The sequence below is a fragment of the Sinocyclocheilus grahami genome, unplaced genomic scaffold, assembly GCF_001515645.1.
Source record: "Sinocyclocheilus grahami isolate Dianchi unplaced genomic scaffold, SAMN03320097.WGS_v1.1 scaffold630.1, whole genome shotgun sequence".
Classification (NCBI taxonomy): Eukaryota; Metazoa; Chordata; class Actinopteri; order Cypriniformes; family Cyprinidae; genus Sinocyclocheilus; species Sinocyclocheilus grahami.
In genome coordinates this window covers 154,930-168,322 of record NW_015505809.1, presented here as the reverse complement: position 1 = coordinate 168,322, position 13,393 = coordinate 154,930, and the positions used below count along the sequence as shown (strand labels likewise).

The following is a 13,393-nucleotide window of genomic DNA, read 5'->3' as shown; positions in this document are numbered from 1 at the left end:
CGACCGAACCGTTCAGTCAAAATCAAGCACGTCATCAGTGAGATTGCAACACGAGCTAATTTTCAGTAAAAGCTAGATAGATAATGGACCGTAAAAAAGGAAAGGCAGTGCAGAAAAACTTTGAGAAAAAAAGGCTTAGGTCCGATGCTGCTAAATGCGTATTTGAAAACTCTTTTCAAAAGGTTTAAATTCGGCTGCTGCAGAAAACAGAAAATACAGCTAGCACAAGTCATTTTCATACTACTTCTACCAGTTAGCTCGTGTTTTTGTTTTTTTGACAGTAGCCTACATTGTATTAAACAGTTGTAAGCTTAGCGTAGAACCCCAGTATAGTTTAAAATGTCATTGCTTCGTGATAATTGGTTAAGTTAAGTGTTAATGAGCCTGTTGCTGAATTGCATGACTGAAATATCAGCAGATAAAGTGGGATTTAGGGTAAAAACTGATGTAGGTTACTTGCAATAGTCTAACACATCAAAAACCAATAGCAATAGCCATAGTACTATAGACATTTGTAGTGAACTTTACTTTGAATATGTAGATAGTCATATATTAAAATAAAACATTGAGCATGCATACAGTACATAAGTTTACAGTATGCAATTAATCCTTAGGTAGGGTGGACTGCAGAGTCAAGTGTTATGGAGGTAGGAAGACACAATGAGAGAGACACAACCTGATACAGATGCTGCCAGTTTCTTAATATTGTGGCTCTAATTAACTATTAATTAACTCTTAGGATAGGAGGAACCTTGTCCTGTGTCTCTCTCTCACACACACCCACACCCACACCCACACACACACACACACACACACACAGAGAGAGAGAGAGAGATCACACACAAATGCACATGCAGCACATACTAGCAACACTTCAGCATACTTTAATTCACAAATAATTGTGCTGCTGCTGCTACTATTTATAGTTTTTTCTATATATTATATTCCCTTTTTTGCTATTATTACTTGTTTGTATTCATGTGTATTCCAATGTTGAGAGCAGTCAGTGAGAAAATATTTTGCTGTAATGTTTAAGTCCTATACTGTGTTCATTAACTAGGATGTTGCTGGAATCAGTACAGCCAGAGACCCCTGGTCTTTCAACACCAGTGCTGTGAGGAAGGATGCTACAGTAGGCCAAGCAGAGACAGGGAGGAGTATGGTAGAGGTAGGTAAAACCCAACAGACAGACAGTGACAACAAAGAACAACATACTGTAGTGAATGACAGTAACAGCAGACAAATGGCATAAACAGACAGCACACAGACTCTACAGCATCCTCAGATTATTTTTTTGTTTGTTTTTACTGTATGTGTAAATTAGTTATAAACGTGTGCTCTTTAAAAAGTAGTAAGCATTGTTTGCCAGACACATACATGAAATGTTTAAATATCTGTTACATATATGGTACTGCTTATATTATTTCACCATCTGTACACAAATGTATGTAGTGAATGTGTGTGTCCGTGCGTGGGGCTGTGTCAGTGTGGTAATGTGGGCCGGTGTGGCTACAGTGCAAGGGCTGAATTTTTGTCCCAGTCCGCCCCTGGCTGAAACCACCATCCATCTTTGATGCAGATTAACATAGGATTAACAAGCAAGAACATTTCCCACAGAGTATCACAATTTATTAGCATTTTCATTCAACTCTTCAAGTACACACAATTAAAACAGAAAGTACTATGTAACTAAAGATCAGTGTTTTACAGGCAACTGTATAGTGCTGAGAGCATACTGAACATATTAGAAGAAGAAGAAGCCATGTAAACAAGTCAGTTCTAAGGGGCAACAAATAAAAACCAAGGGAATCAAATGAACAAAACACACTGTTGACTTTGTCACTGTTTCCATAAAATTTGCAAGGCCACTTTTGGAATAATCCAGTGTATGACAAAATCAATCCAGCATGCACACACACAATTGGGCTTTAATGTATATATATATATATATATATATATATATATATATAGCCATTTTTTCCAGGGTTTGTCAGCAACCCCTGAAATTTTTTTTTTATTATAAGCTATACACATTTTAGCTTCTCACATCGGTGGACTAATTTAGAAATACACCGAAGCCTTTTGATGTACTCAGTCTAAGAGCAGCAGATCATCCGGATGGGTCTCAAACAGAGGTTTTGTTCAAACTGTTCTGTTCTTTAAATAGACTATCCAGCCAACATGGACGGCAGCAGAAATACCACTTTTTTTTTCTGATGTAAGAAAAATCACGGCAAGACAATGTCGAAGTCCTCCATCTGGTCCATGGAATGTCAGCTGTGTCTTGTACCCTCTTTAAATGTCACGATTTTCACGACTACGACCACTGATCCACAACCTTTGTCCTTGCTGTCTTGCACACAATGTTTTGTGTACGCTTCAGACTTCAAGATCGAAATGTTCTTCGATGTCTGTGTCTTTTTTTTCTTTTTCCCAAAATCCAAAGGGTGCCTTGGAGAAATGAACATATTAAAATGTTGCACGTAGTCCAGCTTGTGCTTTGAATGTACAGTCACAGCGAGCTTGATCACATGTCCACATCCCCGTCATAGGCCAGAGTCAGGGGCTTCTGTGGTGGAGATGAACTTTTACTCTGTTTGGATGGTTTGCTGGCATAAAGGCGAGGGGAAAAAGAGAGATCAGTGAAATGTAAGATATATACTGCTGCCCTCTATTTTATTTCTACACTATACCACTAGATGGGAGCAACATGTTATTATAAGTCAGAATAAAGGCTTATAACAAATAGTCAATAGGTGAAGTGCAATTTCTCTCATCAACCAAAATCACACACACAAAAAAATTGACTGTTTTCAAACACGTACTGTCTTTCCATTCAATGGTGAGTGTGTTAAAATTTGATAGCATACATACCAAAACAGAAAGGCCACAGTAATTATGAATAATATGAGAATGAATCCTCCAGCTGTTAACCCATAGACCCACTGCTTTATTCTTCCATCTGTGTAATCAGAAAACAGGAGTGTGATCACCACTGAAATATATAGGAGTATCATTTTTATTGCTTGTGGTTTCCACACAGGGGCCTGTTGCAGCAGTAACAGATGGCACATTCACGCTGGTGACAATGTACCTGAAGAAACCTTTTCACTATCTTCCCTTCTGAGCTCAGAGGAAAGAATGAGGTGTGTCACACAGCCATTAAGATGCTTGTATACCTGATATGACAAGGTCTCTGAACACATCTCGCAGATAAAAGACAAAAGACAGCAGTCTGATGAGCTGCACAGAGAGCTTCTCCTGTAGCAACAGACCTGGATCCTTTGAGACTCACAGAATGGATGATGCAAAAACTACTCTTAGCAAAAGAAGATCCTGCTAAGTTTTGTAACACTTTAGAACAACTTTAATTCAGAGAAGAAGCCCACTAGTGGATAGAAAAAAATGGTGTAATGAGATCCTTACATTGCAAAACCATTATGGTGTTATATTGTGTGCAGCACATTTTATGGAGGACTGTTTCCTGATCCTGGTAGAGTAGACTACAATGTCGGCTGTTCTGACTCACAGACTGTAAGTATGTTTTCATATTTAAAAAATTTGCCACTGACGATTCAAACGCGAGTTTTGAGCAGTGTAGAGTAGTGCTTGTTGTTTGTTATTTCTCCGATCACAAATGCAGACATGGGTTTATGTTTACGTGGCGCGATGCAATGCGTAAAAAGACAGTTATAATCCGTAATTATGTCCCCACTGGATGCAACAAATGCTTCGTTTGTAATGGGTTTTCATGTTTTTGTCTCATCGCTCCGGCCGGGACAAGGCATCACAGTATGGTAAGGGGCGTAACATTTCTGTCACACGCTTGAGGTATTCGGCCAATCACAATGCACTGGATAGCTGACCAATCAGAGCACACCTCACTTTTCAGACCGATGAGCTTTGTAAAAATCGACGCGTTTCAGAAAGGCGGGGCAAAAAGGAGAAACAATAATGTACAGTATGTGGAAAATAATGAATTTATTTAACTTTAAACACCTTAAACACATTTCATTACACCAAATACACAAAATAATGTTATTTTTAGCAACATCATATGGCCCCTTTAATATAGTATTTTTGTTTAATGTATATTAATACATTTTTGCACAAACTCAGTTTGAGATCAAATAATATTTGGTGGGTCACTTGAGGTACTGCTGCATCGGAATGCACCTGGTTTAATAAGCTATTAACAAACATTACAACACAGGTCTGAATTTCAATTTGTTTATAATATAATCCCAAATATAATTAATAAAATACTGTTAAAAAGTTTGGGGTCTAAAATATTTTTGAATGTTTTTGAAATAAGTCTCTTGCTCACCAAGGCTGCATTTATTTGATCAAAAATACTGTACAAAACAGTAATATTGTGAAATATTATTACAATTTAAAATAACTTTTTTTTAATTTAAATATATATTTTATAATGTAATTTATTCCTGTAATGGCAAAGCTGAATTTTCAGCAGTCATTACTCCAATCTTCAGTGTCACATGATCCTTCAGAAATCATGCTGATATGCTGAACAGTTGTGCTGCTTAATATTTTTGTGGAAACTGTGAGTGCAGTTTTTTGGTTTCTATGATAAAAACATTATAAATGTCTTTACTGGCAATCTAATGTGTCCTTTAGGGGTGTGCGATATTTATCATCAACGATAATATAGTATATTGCAAAAACCAAACCAAACACACCTACAGAGTGCACGTGTACGTGTAAGTCTAGTAGGTTAGACTAGTGCGTGTGCACATTTAGAGTGTGTTCTTTCACTGCATGATTCAGTTAAATTAAAATGCATTTAGGATGATCACAAAATTCAAGATATGGTGGCAGAAAATGTATACATTTATATCATTTCATAAAGTTAACCAATATCACACGAAACATGCCGTTTTTTCTCTACAAAAATCAGCACGATTAGAAATGGGATAGTGATTTTATACAACGGTTCAATAAAGAAGTTAGTATTAAGAGACCACATTGCCTGTTTTTGCTCTATTTCGCCAACAAAAATTATTCCAAACAAAGCCAAAGCACTATATATATATATATATATATGTGTATATGTATATATGCTTCTAAGCAAGCAAGACTGCACTCAGACCTAATAACACACACACACAGGACTACAAAATGTAATTGTGGTCCATCAGATTAAAAAACTGAACATAACCAATGATCTGAAAGATAATATTATGTATAATATTACAGGAAAGCTCTTTTCATGTGGTAATCAAAATGACCACAGCTGATCACAGTTCAAGTCAGATGGCTTTGTGTGCTATTGAGAAGGTGATTAGCTACACCTGATTGAGTTCACAAGTCATTTTTAGAAGGGGGTGGTCCTTTTTCCAACTTTTTTTTATTTATTTATTATTTTCGGACAGGTTGGTGTTATATCTTTCACTTGGATGTTATAAGTTGCACTGAGTAAATACAGTTGGATAAATCAAAAACTGTGTCTGTCTTTATTTCAGGCTGCAAAGCAACAAAATGTGATTATTTTAAAGGGGGCTGATTCTTTTTTATACCCGCTGTATAAATACAATTTTGGGGTTGGTAAGATTGTTTTTAATGCTTTAGAAAGAAATCTCACAAATCCTGCATTTATTTGATCAAAAATACAATAAAAACAATATTATTGTGAAATATTTAAAAAGACTATATTTTTATATTTTAAAAAGTCTTTTCTCATAGAAAAAATATTTAAAAATGTAATTTATTCCTGTGATGCAAAGTTGAATTTTCAGCATCATTACTCCAGTCTTCAGTGTCACACAATCCTTCAGAAACCATTCTAATATGTTGATTTGATGCTCAAGAAACATTTCTTATTATTGTCAATGTTGAAAACAGTGTTGTGCTTTTTTCAGGATTCTTTGATGAACAGAAATTAGAAAAGAAAATCAGAAACCTTTTGTAACATTATACATGTCTTTACTGTCACATTTGATAAATGTAATGGATCAATGCTCAATAAATGTATTTCTTTAATTAAATACTTTTCTTTTAAAAAATGTTATTGACCCCAAGGTATAGACAGTCTGGGTAAGGGTGCAAAAAACCTACTTCAATATTTTATTGGTTTGATCAATGTTAGAAAATTTCCCTCACAGATCTCCACTGAATATGTAGGATTTATTCACACTACACTCAAATTCAATTTACCTTTAAAATCAGAGCTTTGGGACTGACTGCACGCACCATCATTCTGTAAATTATGAAATGCGATTCATTTGTTTAGACAGTGCTGTCTGAACATCTCTGATGTATCTTATACAGTGCAGTGATGTAGGCGTCAACAAGATGCCAAGAGACCTTCTGATATACACCTGAGAGTCGTGGGAAGAGAGGACTGAATTTCTATCATGACATCTTTGTTGTAGTGATGAACTTACAAGGTGCATGAGATTACAAGAGACAGAGACATTTTATGCATTCATGCATATGCTGTGTCCAAAACAGCTGACTTGTTCATTCATTCACTACAAACTACTGTACATTGTGGAAGTCCCACAGTAAACTGAATGAAAATTAGCATACTGTACACCTAGAATGATGTATACGCGTCATATCCCAAAAAAACGCAAAATGCACATATTCAAAATAATTTCATTTTAAATCAGATTTTAAACTATGGAAACTAATTTCACACTTTGTTAAATAATAATTATTAGATAATTATGACATAAAAAGTCATAAATATGCCATAAAAAGTTACACTTTTTTCATCTAATTTCAACAGTCAATTATGACTGTCATATAATATTTATCAGAAATGGGCTTCCATACAAAGCACATATATTACTGCATATTACATTAGAATATATATATATATATATATATATATATATATATATAACTTAAATGATTTTAGCAAATGGCTGCAATATAACAAAGAGTGAAAAATTTAAGGGGGTCTGAATACTTTCCGTACCCACTGTATATATATATATATATCTTTATTTGTTAACACTGCTACTAGCGTTCGCATCTGGTTAAATGATTACACTAAAACTCTAAGGTTTATGTATTTAAACTTATTACACAATTCTCGAATACGTGATTCTGATAGGTCAGTCGCAACATAACACCGAATATCACACCGCTCATCCGGTTATTTTGTGCCAGCGCATCTTTCACATTTCTTATATCACACTGCTGTGATCTCTCTAGTTTCATTCAAACACAACTGCTATCATCTTGTGCCTGTATTTACTGTAAAATGAAACCAGAAGACTTCAGTATTAATAGTAGGCTTACTGTAACGTTATTATAGAAGTGTTTGTCTTGTTGACAGAATGATTGTTTTGTACACTGTAATGGATTTAAGATAATAAACAGGTAAGACTTTAAAACGCTTTCTTCTCACCTAAAGTTTTATTATGTCCTCGTCTTTATTTTTGTGCTGAAAAGTTGTCTAGTTAGTGATACATTATGCCTTCAATGTCTGTCTTGTCTGAAATGCGTCTAGGCTCAAAGCCATTTGTGAAGCTTGCGTTTAAAGAGCTAATAAAATATTTTAACTCAAATCAATATTCTGATTATTTACTTATGTGGTAAATAGCTTCGCATCGGGGTCCTGATCATCCTGTCGGAGTTTATTCTGCGATAACAACCGGCTGGATGTACATTATCGCTTACTTAAAAATGACACATTTAAACTTACAAATCTAGATTCAAACTTCAAATTCAAACTACTACTACTACTACTACTACTAATAATAATAAGAAGAAGAATAATACATTTTTTTTTTTTTTTACTTGTGCAGGCCAGTGAGATTGATCTGATCCATTATGCCTTCAATGTCTGTCTTGTCTGAAATGCGTCTAGGCTCAAAGCCATTTGTGAAGCTTGCGTTTAAAGAGCTAATAAAATATTTTAACTCAAATCAATATTCTGATTATTTACTTATGTGGTAAATAGCTTCGCATCGGGGTCCTGATCATCCTGTCGGAGTTTATTCTGCGATAACAACCGGCTGGATGTACATTATCGCTTACTTAAAAATGACACATTTAAACTTACAAATCTAGATTCAAACTTCAAATTCAAACTACTACTACTACTACTACTACTACTACTAATAATAATAATAAGAAGAAGAATAATAAATTTTTTTTTTTTTTTTACTTGTGCAGGCCAGTGAGATTGATCTGATCCTCCTGTCATAGAATTGAATGTAAGATGAAGTCTTCAGATACAATTAATGCTTCCTTAGCTGAAGGTAATACATCACTGACCCTTTCGAATGCCTCAGAACACAGGCCGATTCACAGCGACAGCTACACCCCCACCTGCGCACGCTAGCACAAGCTCTTCAGCCATGACATCCTTTTGATTCTGCAGCTATTAGAGACAATCTGTGTGCCCAGGCATCTCATTATCCATCATCTTCATGAAGCCAGTCTATTTTCATCCCTTATTGGAACTGCCGAAACATATAATACAGCATTGCACACTGCACACCATATGCCACCCTCTCTAACTCGTTCATTTCTTAGATTCTCTCTTTTTTGTCTCTACCTTTCTTACTCTGACATCTTTCTTCCCCTCTCTTCCCAGCATATGTTCATCCCTGAGAGCACGCAGCACATTTATGAAATGAAGAGAGACACCGAAGTAAGGCTAACACAAGTCAACGATAGCCTGAAGGTGAAATGTATTCACAGGTTAAAAAAGTGGGACATTGCTCGACAAACTTTCATTTCATTTCACTGAACAGGACAAATATTAATTCCTAGGATATTTCTACTGTGATGTAGTGAGTAGTAGTAAAAAACATTCCTTTATCAACATCCGCCACTGATTATGAAACAATAAATCGTGTTCAATGAATCATGAGCATTAGTGCACAAAAATGTAAACAAGAAGTAAAAGAAATGTTGCTTTGAATCAGTGTTGTACCTGGACAGGGGACGAAACAGGGCTGCTGCAGTTCCTGCTCGCTTTCCTTTCTCACCCGGTCTCCACATTTCTCGTCCTCTACCGTTTTCGAAGGGAAGGAGTTGTCCGGCCAGTCTGACCAGTGCACCACACACGTCAGGTTCCTCTCCCTCTTGCCCTCTCCACATTCTGCCCCCTGCACAAAACCACACGGCTGACTCATTAATCTGGACGAGCTGTGAGCAGTGAGGCAGAGGAGCTTATTACAGTGACACCTCTCTCTGGATGACTGACAGCTGGGATTGAAACATGCATTTCTCATGAATGTGAGTATTTGACCTGATCACACAGCTGAGCTTTCAACTATCACAGCAAAAAATTTTATCAGTATTTTTGTCCTATTTGCCAATAAAAATATCTAAACATCCTAAAATAAAAAAACACACACAATATTGCATAAGATATTTGTTTTCAGAGACCTTTTGTAATTATATCTATTTTTTTGTTAAATTAAAATTAAAATTAATAATTTAACATTTTTAAAGATGCTTTTGTTTAGTTGCAAGTATAAATCTAACAAACTTCTGTGATAGTTAACCCAAAAATTAAAATTCTGTCATCATTTACTCAGCCTCAAGTTGTTCCAAACCTTTAAGTTTCTTTCTTCTGTTCAACACAAAAGAAGATATTTTGAAGAATGTTGGTAACCAAACAGTTGATGGTAGACTATGCCTTCAACAGTATTTCTATACTATATTAGTTAATAGCTACCATCAACTGTTTGGATAAGAACATTCTTGAAAATAAAGGGTGAGTAAATGACAATTTTCATTTTTGGGTGAACTATCCCTTTAATGCCTTAAATTCTTGTCATAAACAAATTTTGCCTAAAGCTAAAGTTTGCTAAAGTCTAAAATACATTATCTTAATCAGCTCAGCCAATGGTACGAGTTTGGGGTGTGGCTACTGTGGCAGGCTGAGCCAGAGGGTGTTTAGCTGGTGTGGGACCACAGCTGACACGTGATATTGAAAAGAAATTCAGATTCGGTTACAGAAGTGCAGTGTTTGGGTTTCAATTGAGACAATGAACCTGCACGGTTTCTTCTCCACAGGTAAGCTAAACCTACATTTTTGTCACACATTGGGTCTTAACTGTCAAGCCCCAGATAAAATAATAAGATATTGTAAGAATAATAATCATTATAAGGGCATGATGAGTCAAGTGGAAGGGGCATTTGCAAATAGGTGACACTATTAGTGCAGAAACTGTATACTTCACCTTTAATTAATTATATAACAAATAATTAAAATACTGATATATATATATATATATATATACACTTTTTGCAGTTTTCACTTTTTCTTCACTCTTCCATGAAGTTCATGGACTGTTTAACCTCAATATCACATTTCTTCCTGTTGTTATTGCATGTGTTACAAATTTTCTTTTTCAATTAAACATCATTTGCCTTGCAAATGTTAACTATGAAAATTGCATCTTTTCAGATTTTTGGTTTAGCATGTCTCTAGAATTGTATGTAATAACACAAGCTACAACTAAAAGTACCGATGTCGGTACCAGTCGGTACTAACATTTTTATAATGTGACGATACCAATATTTCCAGCCATTGTGTTCTCGTGCTCAACAGATATGTCTGTGATTGGCTACAATGACCATCGCTTCACACTCTTCACCGAGCGCTTACACAGATATATGCTCATAGATGGATCCGCTGATAGACGTGGCTGACTCACACATATCACAGAATTGTGTTAATGTTTATGAATAGAAAAGTGTCCAACACACCAAGCACCAAAGAAAGCACAAATATATGTTAAAAGTGTGCAACGTTTCTTTTGTTCATATTATGAGGAGGACAGCTTTTGATCTGGCCAAGCATGACTCCAGGGATGTGTGCAAAACCCCAAGACATACAATTAAAATCCTTTGCAGATACAAAGGAGAGAGGAGAGAAAAGCAGAAGAGAGGAGATGAAAATCTGAACTCTGCCACTGTTCTCCTCTAATGATAAGACTGTGGATCGCAGCATAATTTTAATCAGCAGTTACCTCACGTCTCAATGACACAAAGTCCCTCTCTCCCACACACAAACTCGGCATGTGTGCAATTTCTACAAAATTCAATTAAAGAACTCAAGTGTTGTGCCAGTAACAGACAGGTATGCCGGGCGGCTGGTCTCAACACCACTTGGTCATATGAAACATGGATTGAATGCCCTCAGGTTAGGTGATGTGCAATAACCAGTAACTGCAGAATACATGCAGATCCAATTATTTTTGCCCAGAATCTACCTCCACTGTGCAGGGAGACCAATCGCTCAGAAGCCACGTGTAGCAGGGGCTGATGGGACAGGGTTTGGTCAGGGAAAGCTGAGAGGCGCACGGGCGTCCCTCTTCATGAGCTTGCTGAAGCATGCTGCGAGAGCGAATCATAACACCTGCAACAGAGATGTACGTGAAGAGACATCTGTGAATGCACTGTATGAAAATATGGCAAACAGCAGATAATGGGCTAAAAATACATCAAGCCTGCATTAGAGTCTCTAGCAGCTTGGGACAATGATGTGGATTCATGTATTATTCACACGTATAGTTGCAATATTTATAAACTGTACAATTCAGGAATAGACAGAAACAGTCATCTGAGATGGCTCAAGATCATCTTACACCAGTATGAATTTCATGTTGATCCAGGCCAGTTTAGGCATGTTTAAAACTATGATCATCTAAACTTATTAAATTATTATTATATTTATTATAAAAAATAAATTATTTAATATTTATTTCATAAAATAAATATACCTTTTTAGTGTATTTGATAGATGTCAGTGCATATCAAGGAGACCGTGCCAGTAATGAACCAATTTAAATGAACCATTTACACTGATTCTGAGCTGTAAGACCTAAAAAGGATTTCTTATCCAGTGGCTCTCTGTGGTGGACAACAAGCTGCTGCTGCATAAAACACTTTCACAAAAGAATGAGATTAAACACAATTAAAAAACTAAGACATGGTGGAAATAAAAAACTAAACAAAAAAAAAAACAAATGACTCCTCCTGTGATGTATATATGCCCACTGTTAGACATTGTTAATGAACAAGTTAAGTAAACTAATGAGAAAGGTTTTTCTACAAGTCCACGGGCCCAAAATTGTCCATATGTGAAGAAACACCAGTAAACAAAAATGAGAGTTACACAAAGATTTTGAGTGATTCATGACTTTAATTTCTTTCTGTTTCTCACACACATCTATCATATGACAGAAGACTTGGTAATCTACACAGCGCACAATGATACTTATTTGCTCTTTTCGGAGCTTGACAGCACTTGGTCTTCATTCACTTTCAATGTATGGAAAAGAGCAGCTTGGACATTTTGCAAAACGTCTTCTTTTGTGTTCCACAGAAGAACGAATGACATGAGGGTGAGTAAATGATGAACAATTTTACACAGCAGGGACATATAGAAGTTCACTGCATATAGCAGGTCTAGGCCTGCCTAACCACACATTAGAGTTAACAACGTCCTAAATTAACATGGAAACTGACAGCACTGAAGTTTAGGCCAAGCTTTTCAGAAGAATACAGTTTTGGGGCTATCACTCCATTCACCCAAATACTGAAGAAAAAAAAAGGGAAAATACAGACCCTTCATAATTGTATAACTGAACTGAACTGCACTCCAGTGAGTTTAACTGTAAAGAGCCCTCCTTCCAGTCGAGCATTAAACATTTAACAAGAAGAGAAAAAAAAATGAAATTACATTCACAGCACAACATAACTGCTCATCAAATTCATGTTTTGTGCTGCCTGCAAGAGCCGCCTCTACAGCTGGCTGCTTCAAGCATGTCATTCATTAAAACAGAAGCACTCCGGCCAGATGAGGGAGCCTTTAAAACGACGTGATTTGACAGAGGAAATATCTCTACTTGATCCTGTAGGAAGATGGAGGAGGGTTGCGGGGAAATAGATAGAAAAGAGGGCTAGAATGAAGAAAGAAAAAGGGGAAAGCACAGAGTTCTTTGGGTTTCCTGAGCTCCACTTCCAGATGCATTAAAACTCTGTGCATATATACAACACATAATGAACCCCAATCTCTCGGTCTCCAGTGAGGTGTGCAAGAGACAACACTGCTTTGACACAGACAAGAAACGTCCTTTTTACAGCCAGCACAGCTTGCTTTTATTTCTACACCTGTGTATGTAACCGAAAACATGCTGAGAACTTCCTGTTTGCATAGCCTGAAGAACTCCCTTTTGGATTTAAAAAGTAAACTGCCTGGCCGAGATAGAAAAGCTGATGGCTGAATGAAAATTAATGAAGATTGTGTTGAACGTGCCTAATTAGGAGAAAAACAAGCTGAACTCCTAAGGAGCTGGGTCATTTGAACCATAGGGACCCGGGCTGCTCTTAAGGCTAGTAATTAGCACATTTTATACTGCATGAAGCAATAACACCGTTCCATCAGGCAAACAGG

The 13,393-nt window shown here is 36.4% G+C and overlaps 1 protein-coding gene across 1 annotated transcript in view; it reads right to left on the bottom strand.

The window, feature by feature from the left end:
• Nucleotides 1-8,645: 8,645 nt before the first annotated feature.
• The window catches only part of LOC107558036 (thrombospondin type-1 domain-containing protein 7B-like), an 85,562-nt gene continuing 80,814 nt past the window's right edge, over nucleotides 8,646-13,393 (bottom strand). The window contains exons 14-16 of the mRNA XM_016241642.1: nucleotides 11,208-11,353; nucleotides 8,915-9,089; nucleotides 8,646-8,656 (exon numbers count right to left, since the gene is read on the bottom strand). Coding sequence (XP_016097128.1) covers nucleotides 8,646-8,656; nucleotides 8,915-9,089; nucleotides 11,208-11,353 — 332 coding nt within the window. The remainder of the gene's footprint in view (nucleotides 8,657-8,914; nucleotides 9,090-11,207; nucleotides 11,354-13,393) is intronic.